At 40.4% G+C, this 12,870-nt stretch overlaps 1 protein-coding gene across 6 annotated transcripts in view; it reads left to right on the top strand.

The window, feature by feature from the left end:
- Positions 1-12,870, top strand: part of TCF7 (transcription factor 7) — a 161,334-nt gene that overhangs the window by 115,939 nt on the left and 32,525 nt on the right. For 4 of the 6 annotated variants that reach the window (XM_042452493.1, XM_042452490.1, XM_042452496.1 and 1 more), the window contains exons 6-8: positions 7,214-7,300; positions 10,435-10,545; positions 11,370-11,532. In XM_042452493.1, coding sequence (XP_042308427.1) covers positions 7,214-7,300; positions 10,435-10,545; positions 11,370-11,532 — 361 coding nt within the window. The remainder of the gene's footprint in view (positions 1-7,213; positions 7,301-10,434; positions 10,546-11,369; positions 11,533-12,870) is intronic. The other 2 variants (XM_042452494.1, XM_042452492.1) reach the window with 1 other exon arrangement.

The following is a 12,870-nucleotide window of genomic DNA, read 5'->3' as shown; positions in this document are numbered from 1 at the left end:
TTCCTCTTTCTTTAAAAAATAGTTTTCTGGACATGATCAGGGATGAAATTTGACACATGGGAAGAGTTAACCATTTTCTTCCCGTATTTTTCCCCCATCATTTCACTGGGGGTAGAGGAAGCTATTGCCCTTAGCATTCAGGGAAACAGCAGCCCCCAAGAGGAACCATTTTTGTCAGAACTCTGATGCAAAAGGAAGGTATTTAACCTTTCCTTCCTTCATGTTCTGCAGTTCCTACCCAGACTAGGCCCTTCTATGACCAATGAACATGCTTGCTAGGAGGTGTAGTAAAAAAAAATATCCAAGTGTTAACTAGACTTCTCAGAAAAAATTAAATGAAGTGTCATAATGGCATATCAGAGCACCTGCAGTTATTGAGTTTGCTGGTGAAACACCATTCATTGTAAACATATATTTTTCACAGCAAATAAGTAAATTAAAAAAATAAATTGTGTCCCTAAATAAACACTGTGAAACCCTGGTTAGACCATGACCCCACATGCTGAGTCATCTATATTAAATTCCTGTACAAAAGGTAGTTTAAGTGTGCCATTCTGATATTTGTAAGGATCTTCAGGAATATGTTGATCATAATATATATGGTAACAGCACACCTAGTCATTTCTGAAACACTGCACGTGGTTGTAAAATCCTGCTGCATCTATAGGCAACGACAACCCTACAGATACTATGTATAGCATGAACTACGTGTATGTTTACCTCAGACTCTTGAACAAGTGCACATTTATAATTTTGGCCCTAAGAAACTCATGTATGTGCATTTTTGAACTGCAGTAGGGTTGGCCCTACCATTAGGCAGAGGAAGGCAACTGCCTTATGCAGCAGATATAGGAGACAGCAGAATGAACAGCCTCTGTTCTTCTTCCAGAGCCTCCCCCATTCTCTTCTGTTGGAGTAGAGAGCTATATGTGTGCAAACAATTTGACCACTACCCCCAACATTAGTTTGCTGTTCTAAGATTTGTAGTGGTGGACATTGTCACATTAACCGTGCTGAAATAAAGTTCAGCTGCTTGTCCAGGTCACTTATGTCCATGGAATGAGGTGGACTTTATCTGACTCTCTACTTTCAGTACCAAAATGTCTTGGACCAACCTTGCATTACACTTTTGCAATCTTTGTTACTTTGTTCCTGGGGTAGCAGAAGGATTTTATCCTGTCTGGGTTCCATGTTTTTGCAGTTCGTGTTTCAATTCTAGGCTATCTGACTTTGCTGTCATACACTCTGCACAAGCAAGTACAGCTGGTGCCCTCAAATAATCAATCCAAAGAGATTTTTTATTTAGCTTTCCTTTTGCTATATCACCCTTTCCAGATGTTTGAAAACTTTAGTAGCATTGAAATTTAATTGAGAAGGGGGAAGGAGATGGAGATGGAAGCTTCAGAGACCTCCATCTGCCCATAAACCATAACACTGTGTATTCAGAAGGTTCCTAAGATTCATTGTTCTGGAATGAGGCTTTCAAACTGCCTTAATACAGGAAATAGCTTTTTCTTAGCAAACAGCCTGGCAAGCAAGTGTTCAGCAGGAACAGCAACTGTAGCCTCCAAGTATTTTTGGAGAAGAAGCCCTGCAATATTCCCTTTAATTAGGTGGAATGACAGCTGAGGAATAGAAAAATGGCTTACAGTCCAGTCTGGTGAGCTTGATTGCTGAAGCTTAGTAGCAAACACACCTTCCCCTAAATGCCTTGTAAATAGGTGGTTTGTATAATGTGGGCTGGGCAACAGCCTTGGTCATCATGTCTCATTATTATTTTTTCTTCCTGGCATCAGGGCATAGCTTAGTGCCTGGGGCCTCAGGGGCAGGAAGTAAAGATGGGCACCTGGTTACAGCTGCCACCAGCATCTTGTCTGTCAAGCCAGGGACTGGGATAGTACAGATAGTAGGATGCCCCTACTGGTACTACCCTACTTGACCCAGCTGTGTACCTGTTTGGGGCAATAGTGTTGGTTTTAAGGGTAATAGTATATATACTACATTCCAGATATTCAGCAATTGTGGGTTGCTTTGCCAGTGAATTCATTTGTGTGTTAAATACCTTTTGATGGAAGAAAAAACTATTTCTATGGTCTTCTTTTCTATTATTGCAATATCTTGGCATATATATAGTAATGAATCTCACTTAGAAGTGAGCTTTGACTATATTTTTACCCCCTAAGGCCCAAGTGTTATATTTCAAAGCTTGTTTAAATTTCTTTATAAATTATAGCAGATCGCTGATTCTTGGCCTGTTTATATACAGTCTAAAGTCTTCCACTGTGTTTTTCTGTTTTCTAGATTTTTAAGCAGATGAAACAAAACCTGTATCAGCAGTGCCAGTTACAAATAAGCACTAATAAGCCAAAACTGTTAGCAGTATACCATTTATTTTTTTTACTAATAAGCAGTGATCTTTAGATTGGTAGGGCTTTAGAATGGTAGTCTCCAAGCTTGCATTCCCAGATGCTTCTAGAATCCTTTATCACTGGCTGTGCTGGCTAGGGCTTCTGGGAGCTGAAGTCCAGCAACATCTGAGGCTGTAAATTGGAAACCAATGCCATATGGAGTTCAAATGGTTTCCAGTTCAAATTTCAGTAAACCTCACAGTATCCCTATAAAGTAAGCCTCTGTTTCCATGGGACAGGCTTTTGGGAGAGTGGCGGACTCCCCTTCTTGAGAGGTCATTTAACCAAGGTTGGTGTTTTCAGGGCTGTTTTTGCTATAGAGTCCTGCACTGCCAGGGAGTTGGACTAAATAGCCCTTCTGACACGATGATTGCATATTTTGGTCTTCCAGACAACAGCTAATAACCATTCAGAGACCTATCCTTTAATTTCCCTAACTGGTACCCATCTTACAGATTGTCATGTTACCTAAGCCGGTGGCCACTGCCATATGAAAGTGAATTCAATCACTGAGATGAATATAACAGAGCTGTTTTTTTTCTGTCTTGAATTGCTTCTTCATCCATTTCACTGGGTAATCCTGAGCTCTGTTATAGAGAGCCAGTGCACTTAAGCACTCCCTACGTGGTTTAGAATGTGTAAGCCAAGCTGGGTACTCATTTTAGTGACCTATGAAACGATGCAAAGCTGAGTTGACCCTGGAGCTCTGCCTGAGATCAAACTCACAACCTTGTGGCTGTGCATGGCTGCAGTACCAGCCTCAGCATATCCATGTGCACATGCTGCCATTGAATAATATGGGGCACAGCAGTTGCAAGTGGTCAAATCCATAGATCGCTAGCCCACTGATTGCTAGCCTACTAGTAGGAAGGGCTCACTGTACTTGCACAACCCTTCTAATATAGATTCTTGACCCTCTTTGCTTATTTTCCTCCACTGTCAGAATTGTCTGTTTATTCTTGCCCAGTTTCCTGTACTTTCATGTAATACCAATCCACAGAAGGACTTGTCCTCTTGTCTCATGACTCCTGAGTTTATTCAAGGGCCTTGGAGTTGGAGAGAGTTTTGGAAACCCAAGTACAGAAAGTCTGTCAGATCACATTGTCCACACATTTGTTGACATTCTCAAATAATTCTAAAAGGTTGGTGACGCATAGGATTTCCCTTTACAGAGCCTATAGTGATTCTTCCTCACCAACGATTGTACTTTGAAATGTTTATTAATTTTAGCTTTAAACATACTTTCCACAGGTTTATTTGAAACAGACATTAATCAAGCTGGACTATAATTTCCTGTTTTCTCTGTCCACTATTCACAGAAGTATACAGTGGGCTCTTCGTATCCACTGGGGTTTGGTTCCAGGACCCCCCTAGATACCAAAATCTGTGGATACTGAAGTCCTATTAAATAAAATGGCACAGTAGGATTGTGTCCCTTGTATAAAACTGCAAAATCAAGGTTGCTTTTTGGAATTTATATATTTTAAAAATATTTTAAAACCGTGCATGCTTGAATCTGTGGATATGGAGGGCTGGCTGTACTTTTTAAAAAGCAAACTGGTTTTATGTTAGCTTATATTTATTTGGTAAGGGGGGGGGTAATCTTAAAGCTAATTTGTATATATTTGTTCAAACATCTGCAGGACCCCATATGAGTTCTTTAAAAGCTCTCAGGTGAATGCTACCTGGGTCTTGTGGCTTGTGTAATGTCATCCATTATGTCAAGTTTATTTGCCACAGTTTTTCAGAAACTTTGGGTTGGGGCAGAATGAGATTGAAGACCTTTAATGTTACAAAATTATAACACTTTGATTCCACTTAAACTACCATGGCTGCATCCCATGTAATCCTGAAATTTGTAGTTTGCCCCTCCCTAAACTGGAAATCCTAAAATTCCATAAAATGAAACCATGGTTCCTAATGTGAATTCATAGTACTATACATCAGTAGTGTAGAAGGCCCTCAGGTATCTCTTCAGCATTATCTATCATGAAAATACATGCAGCAAACTCATTAGGTTTCTTTTACCCTCTTTTCACAATTTTCTCATCTATTACTTGAGAGTGGACAAACTAATGCTCCCGTCAGCCTCAGCCATCATAACTGATCCTAAGGGATAAAGAGAGTTAGTTACAGCTGTCCCAAACTGGATTATTGCTGCAGTGTTTTTCAGATCAATGTGCAAAGTCAACAATGTGACAAATGGAATTTCATTTGGTCCTTGCACAGACTTTCGACACTACTTGAAACTAACATAAGTATCCCCTCCCCATCAGCCCTATAACCAATTGTGATCTTTTTTCTCTAGATTTTTCTTTCTTTCTCATGACCTGAATTACATTTATTTACACTTATTCAGTCATTGTGAGGGATACTTAAGTCACCAAAAAGTGTTTTTCTCCCATTTCAGCTGCCTCCATGACCCCCCCCCCCGGCCACACACAATGCAGGGACTCTCCCTTATTTTTAATATTTTTCAATATAACAAATAAGTAACAAATAATAGAAGACATAAAGCAGTGAAGGCAACTGCAAGGCCCTCTTGGGGATGTTGGAGAGCTGCCCTGCAGCCCACCACTTGCCCCATTTCTGGGGAGAAATTTATTTTTAAACGGGATCCGATTTGGAGAAAACATGAAAAACTCTTTAAAAAAGAGAGACTAGAAGGGTCCACAGGTTGCAGCTTTCCCATCCCTGTTATATGGAGACATAATTAAGGCTAAGCAGCCTTAAATTTACATTTGCTGTTGTTCAGGACAAAAATCCACCAATCTACAGCTGAATCCTTGGGCCCTTTCACACTAGGTAATTAAGGCCCTATGATTCTAGCTTAATTGCCATGACAACATCCTATGGAATTCTGGGATTTGTAATTTAAGGAGTAAATTCATTCCAGGTTTTAGCCTAAACACTAAGGAAATTACCTCAGGTGCTGAATTCTATCCCCAAAATGGGTTCAGTACCTTGGAGAGCTCTTTCAAAGTTCAGACAAAAAACCTTGGAAGGATTCACCACCATACTCATATTGAAATCTCCAGCTGCCCTAGTGAAAAGCCAGGAGTAGAAAGTCTTTGGTGTTTTAATATAACTCCCACTGTGGGAATTGTAGGCCAAAGCATCTGAAGAATCAAAGGTTCCCCATCAACACTGTAGAAATAATGCAATTTGACACCACTTTAATTACCATGGCTTCTTCCTATAGAATCCTGGGATATGTAATTTTATGAGGCATCGACACTCTGACAGGAAAGACTTAAGAGCTTATAAAACTATGAATCCTAGGGTTCCATAGCATGGAGCTACAGCACTTAAAGTGCTGTCAAAGTGTATTGAGTGGGCCTTTTGTATCTGCTGGGGTTTGGTTCCAGGACCCCCTGTGAATACCAAAATCAGTGGAGGCTCAAGTCTCATTATCTGCAATGGTATGATAAAATGCTATCCTTTATATAAAATAGCAAAGTCAAGGTTTGCTTTTGGAATATATATACACACACACACACTACAGTCAGACATGACGTGACAATCATGTCAAAAGGGAAACATTTACGTGTGTGTGTGGATGTGTGTGTGGATATTTTCAAGGTATGGATTGATTAATCGATGGATATGGAGGGCCAACTGTATTTCTACAATGTAGATGCACCATTAGATAAGCTGTATTGCTTTCCACTGTGCTAAATTCAGTTCAGTTTGGCAAAAGCATTTCCATTCTAGCCCTTAGATCAGTTGTCATTTCATGTTTCTGTGTGATGTAATGTTATTTTTGTCATCACTGCTGACATACAGTCATTCCAGACAAGTCTTTACTAATCTAAATATATCTGTTTATCACTTTGTTAATGGCAAAGTGGGTGATCTGAAGATGTGGGTGCTTTTGAATAATTTGCTTTAACCAGACAATAAAGGACAAGAAGTCAAAATATTCTTTCCCTCCACCCAAAAAAGGGTGAATAAGCAAGACTTGACAACTTCCTTTACCTGACAAAAACAGTCTCCTGTAACCTATTACAATATGTATGATTCAAACATACCAACATCTAGGGTATAACTTTCATAGGAGAACGAGTGATTTGACCACAGCCATTTCTTATTAACCACTCCAAAGCCAAAGTAACATGTTCCCATTACAGTTAAGAAGAAACTGACAAGTGCTAGGTCAAATGTGATTTGAAACGTCACCTTCTTAAGCTATTGCCTTGCACCCCAATATGACAGGGCATACATTGACAAAAAGTAACTTCATTTGAATTTGCAGAGACACCCACATTGGATTAATCATTTGTATCCCTATTAGGTGAATGGATATATTTTAAGGGGTGGGGGTGTTCAAAGGCCTCTAACTTCTTGCATGCAGTTCTACTTAGATTCCAAGCCTGGTTCATTGGCCATATTTTCAGCCTTAACAGTACAGCCTCCTCCAACATGATGACCTCTGGGTGTTTTAGGCTACAGTCTTCTTCATCCCTGACCATGGTCCACACTGGCCATGATACGACATTTGACACTTAAAATATCTGGAAGGCACCCAGTGAGGGAAAGATGTGAAGATATAATTAAGAGAGGCAGAATTTAAAAATACTTTAGTGGGAGTTCAATTAAAATATATCAGACTCATTCAGAATCATCTCTAATTGAAAGTTCACAATCCTAGATTGGGACAGGAGCCTGGGTATATAAAAGAAGCATCTCTTCTTCCCAAAATAAAAGTCTTTGGCTTTTGCCAGATAGGAGTCCACTGGAAAAGGGTATGCAGGAGAAATCACTTGGATGTAGATGCTTTATGGAATCTTTCTTCCTGCTCCCAGGCAAAGCCAGCCTGTCTGTCCTTTCCAGTCATGTGGATTTAGACAGCCCTATACGTCGGCGCTCTCTGCTGGGGCTACTTTCTCTAGGTAAGTATACGCTGCTGTCTAAGCCAGGAGAAAATCGCTCTGCTTCTTCTTTCGCAGTCCAAGTATTGCAAGCTTTCAGTGTCTAGGGAGAGGCTCTCTGGTTTCCTTCTGGGTGGCAGCAATAGGGAAGGAATTCTACCATTTTCAACAGATGTTGTTTGCTTGGGTTTTTTTTAAGTAGCAAACTTCAAGAGAGAAGGAACACAGTGTTGACTTTGGTCAACAAGAGTAGGTGGTCAAGAGAGAGAACCCTCATGAAGATGCTACAGAGTCTGTCTTCATGTGAGCACCCACCACTCCAGCCTGACACTCCCATATGTCTCTTTATTTCATTATGGCTGGAGACAGACATAGTTTTTGAGAGAGCTGAAACTGTTTTGATGTGAGACTTTTGTCCCCCATCATGCAACAGGAACTCTTATTAAAAAGGGTGGGTTTGTTTTTGTTTCTGATTTTTTTTTTTTTTATCCTTTTGAAGCAGGGCAAAAACAAGAGCTGAGAATATTTTTTTTTCAGAGTTCCACTTCAAAAATCCTCCAGCCAACATCACCAGTCAGAAATTGTAGCCCAAAAGATTCATTTCTAAAGCTGTATAAAAATTTCTGGAAGTGTATTTCCTAGTGATCTAAGGATGAACAAAGACTTCAGGAGCAGCAGTTCTTCCTTCCTTCCTATTACATGTACTTTCAGCTCTTTCATTCTCACCAAAATAAAGAAATGAAAATGAAACATTCCACCATTTTCTTCCTTCAGAATAGGATGCTTCTTATTGCATGAATTCACACACTGCTGAGAAATGGGCATCCTTATTACTAAAATGGTGATCCTCAAACCACAAGGAAATATGTCACATTTTAAATTAGACCAGGAAACCAGGTCAGTTAAGTGCATCACTGCATTGCTTGAATTCAGTGTCACTTTATGCAGCACTCTCTGTTTAACTCTTTATGGAGGGTGACTTATCATGTCCTTCCCATTCCATTCATTACTTGGCTTCTGTGTGAAACTCTTAACACAGTTTGCAAAAGCCGAATATTGTAGCACAGGTATGAGTACACCACAACACAAGCCAAAACCATATTTCTTTTCTACAGGCCATTCCTGCTGGAGACCATACTACAGTCCCCCACACCACGCTTTTTAAAAACATCATTTAACCTGCCTTCACTAGGGAGCATGTCTTTTCCAGTTGTGCCAGCCAACCAAATGCTGCTTGTATGCTGTGAAGAACCTCTTAAAACCAACTTCCTTCCTTTCTGTTTCACCAAAAGAGGCTCAACTGAGAGGAGGAACAGTCACCAATGAGGGAGCATATATGTGCAAATGTTATTTGTTGCATCTCTGGCTTTGGCTTCTTCTATATGTTGTCCTAATAAAAGTGCTGAACATGTCCCTTGATAAAAAAAATTCTGGGATTGGTTCTTGGAACATTATTAGAGGGGGAAAGCACATTATTATAACTATTATAATTTTACTGTTATTATGCTAAATGTTCAGTCTGCCTGGAGCACCTAGTCCTTGTCTAAGTATCTCAATATTTAAGATAAATGACTTTACAGACCTCCTTGGTTGCCAGATGGTTTCATCCTTCAGCATATAGGCATTCTCACTTATGGAGGAGAAGGCATCAGGTTTTGCAGACAAGAACGCACACCTTGCCAGATAAGGATCAAGCTTCAAGTCATGCCAGTAGATTAAGATCAAGCATCATTTCTTTCTGTGCCAACAGAGCTAATGAACAGTTGGTTGTCTCCCATGGGCAAATCCCTCTCTCTCTTAGGCTTCAGTCATAAAGCGTGGTAAATTGGCACTGTCATTCTTCTCTGCTGAAAGTATTTTCAATGAAGTCTGTATAAACAATTAATCTTCAAGATCTGATTAATGACTGTAGTGAGCCAGAGATCCTATTGTGATCAGAATTACTCAAGAGAGGAAAGAAGCCATTCTATTTGTTTCTCAGCACTAACAGTACAATGTCAGTTAGTGAGATCTGAACATCTAACTTAGGATGGTAGAGCATTCCAAAGTTCAGCTGCTTTGCATAGAGTTCAGAAGTAAAATTTTGTCCTGGGCCCGATGGGTTTCACCACATTTCACAGTGCCATTAGTGCTGTGGATTACAATTTAGCAAGAGCAACATGCATTGCCTCCCCCCCCCCTTCCGGAAAAAAAAAATCTGCACAATTTAAAAAAGAGTCTGTGCTAGATGTTCCCACCCTCTTTTTGTTTTCTTTGGAACTGAAAACTGATGTGCATGCAGAGAACTGTTAAATACAGCTCTTTAAGTTTAATCAAACACCAAATTAAGTGTTGTAGCCTTTATTTAAATACAGGCACTGGTAAGAAGATGATGCAGAGTCAAGTTTGGCGTTGCCTGACTCAGCATTGCCATGGGCTTCACCAAGAGCACTCTTAGCTATTCTTTGTTCAGGAAGAATGTTTTGCGTACAGAATATCAGGATAACCTAAGATACTGATTATGGATTCACACTATGAATATTAACAGGGAAAACAAGAATGCCACCTAGTGGACAAATCACTGTCTCCCAAAGGTTTGAATAACAAATCATTAAGCCATATAGCAAATCCAATAACATCAAAAATCCTCCAAACAGTGATATCTTTATTGGACCAAGATGCACAATATACATGTTGTAAGCTTTCAAAGCTTCACTGGCTTCTTCATCAGACAAGATGTTAAAAACCATACAGGAAGGGGGGAAGTTGAAGATGTTGGTCATAAGCCTGCATTTTGCTGTTTTGTTCTTAGTTCAGATGGTATGGAGGGGTGTCTCTTGCAGGCTGGCACCTCATTAAGCAAGGCAGGATAGGCATAAGATTGTCCTTTCAAAAAAGTTCAAGTGAGTGTATTACAGAGTTTAGCAGAGATATAACTAAGGGTTAATGTCAACAAGTCTTTAGAAACCCAGCCACTTCATTCCTGCTGTCATGTATTTAGGAACTGACATCTAACATTTAGCCATTCCATCTCATACAAACCTTGCCTGCTGTTGAACATTCTTCAGGATGTTCCATTCTGTTACGTTTAGAACCACATTCATCTGCAATACCAAATCAGGTTAGTATTATGTTTAAATATGTCTGAATAGTCACAGATATGTGTTATGTTACAGGATCACACATCCCTTGGTGCTTGGCTCTGGAATGCACACGACAGGAATCCCACATCCAGGCATCACCTCCCCCTCTGGAAAACAAGAAATGGATCATTATGACCGAAGCATGTAAGTGACTGAGTCTTGAGGCAAAGCAAAAACTGAAACTCCAAGTCTTGCCTCCCCTTTGTATCTTCAAGGGGTGCAAGGGAGAGCCAGGAGGGAGCCATTTGTTCAACAGAGAGGTAATAGATAGAAGGCTGACACCCACCTATGACTTCTCTCTTTCTCAAAACTTTGTTTAAGGATTCACATAGACCAGGGTGGAGAGAGTGCAGCCTTCCAGATGCAGTTGGACTTGCAGCACCCACCAATCATGGCCAGAGCAGCCAGTGATAAGAAATTATGGGAGTTAAACCCAACAACATCTAGAGGACCAGCACTTGCCCATCCCTCACATAGACTGTTTACAGTTCTGTATGTCAAAATGGTAACAGTGGGATGGGTCTTGCCTCAACCTGTAAAAAAAATCCAAGTTGAGATATGCCTGTGCTGAATCAGAGCATGGGATTCAGTAAGTCTAACATTGTGCCTCCAACAATAGCCCCTGGAGGTGGCCCATGCTGGAGACTATGGCCCAGAGCCTACTGTTATTCCTGACTAAAGTAAACTCACTGAAAATAGGATATACCTATGTGCTGGATCATCATTCAGTGATTGACTGAATGGGCCTACTCTAGTTGGAACTAACCCACAGGATGCCAAATTTAATCCACTTTTTTAATATGTTTAAATACTTTTAAACTTAATGTGTTAACATACTTTAAAATATAATCTTTGGCTCACAGTTTTTTCTTAGAAACCAACACTTCTCACTACTACTACTACTACTACAGCCATTGTGATATGCAGAAGAATGCCTTATTTTGTCAACTGTTTCTTTTTTTGGCCAGGAAATCACAACCAGAGCCAAAGAGAGAGAAGGAAGCCAAGAAGCCAACAATCAAAAAGCCATTGAATGCTTTTATGTTGTATATGAAAGAAATGCGGGCAAAGGTCATTGCTGAGTGCACCTTGAAAGAAAGTGCCGCTATCAATCAGATTTTAGGAAGGCGGGTAAGAACACAAAAGCAGGTGATGATGTCATTCTGGTGACTACATAGGAACTACTATAGCTCCTCCCTGAGGAATGGCTCCTTCAACAGTTCTGTGTGCTTATAGAATCAAGTGGCTTCATCCATTTACAATTCCATTGCGGTGGGAAGGATGGTAGAGTTCAAGTATGCTCATGTTTGATGCAGTACATTTCCAAATAATTGGTTGGCAACTGAATAATAATAATAATAATAATAATAATAATAATAATAATAATTTATTTATATCCTGCCCCTTTGAGGTCAATCGGGGCGACTAACAGCAATAAAATACAATATATTGTACATCAAAATTCCCTCCCCCCTTAAAAAATTATTAAATCAATTATTATTAAAACCAACAAATTAAACAACATTAACACATACACATTATTACAAGACAAAAACAAAACAGAAGAAAATAAATAAAACAGTAAACTACGGTAGCATTTCCAGAGAGGACCTTAGGGACTCTCATGAGAAGAGGGATTCCTGAGGCCGGGGTTGTCTATCCCAGAAAGGCCTGCCGGAAGAGATCCATCTTGACAGCCTTTTTAAAGCTGTCTAAAGATGTCAGTTGACGGATCTCATCCGACAGGTCGTTCCATAATCTGGGGGCGACAACAGAAAAAGCCCTGTGGGAGGTAGCCGAAAGCCTAGATCTTTGAGGCTGCAGCACATTCCTCCCACAGGACTGGAGTGTGCAGGGAGGATTATATGGGAGGAGGTGGTCCCTGAGATAGTTTGGACCCAAGCCATTTAGGGCTTTAAAGGTGATAACCAACACCTTGTACTGGACCCGGAAACTAATAGGCAGCCAGTGGAGGGACTTTAATACCGGAGTAATATGGTCCCTCCTCGATGTTCCTGACACTACTCTGGCCGCCATGGTTGAATTCACTAGGCCAGAGGTGGTGTGGTAAGTGCATCTTACAGGCCATATGTGCCCCTCCAGATAGATTTCTGAGACTCCTAGGGTCCCTCAGCAACCCCAGAACAATTTTAATGAGAAGAATATCTGTCCCAAATCCCACCACCGCCATAAAAAGATAATCTTGCCACATTTTGACAGGTCCCAGTCCATTTTAGCCCCAGGAGATGTCTTTTTATGAACGGGAAATCAATTAGAATCCATGAAAAGCTGATGAAAATAATATTTGCCTACACCAGAAGACATGAGGAAGCACTGAGGCAAAAAGGTGAAAAAATGGGCTAGGGATATGTCAGGTGTAGTTTCTCTCCAGTTCTTCCAGGGTACCCACCTATGCACTAGAACAGGGGTAGGCAACCTGTGGCCCGCGGGCCAGATGCGGCCCGGCGA

The sequence above is a fragment of the Sceloporus undulatus genome, chromosome 2 (assembly GCF_019175285.1).
Source record: "Sceloporus undulatus isolate JIND9_A2432 ecotype Alabama chromosome 2, SceUnd_v1.1, whole genome shotgun sequence".
Classification (NCBI taxonomy): Eukaryota; Metazoa; Chordata; class Lepidosauria; order Squamata; family Phrynosomatidae; genus Sceloporus; species Sceloporus undulatus.
This window is presented reverse-complemented; position numbering and strand designations above follow the sequence as displayed.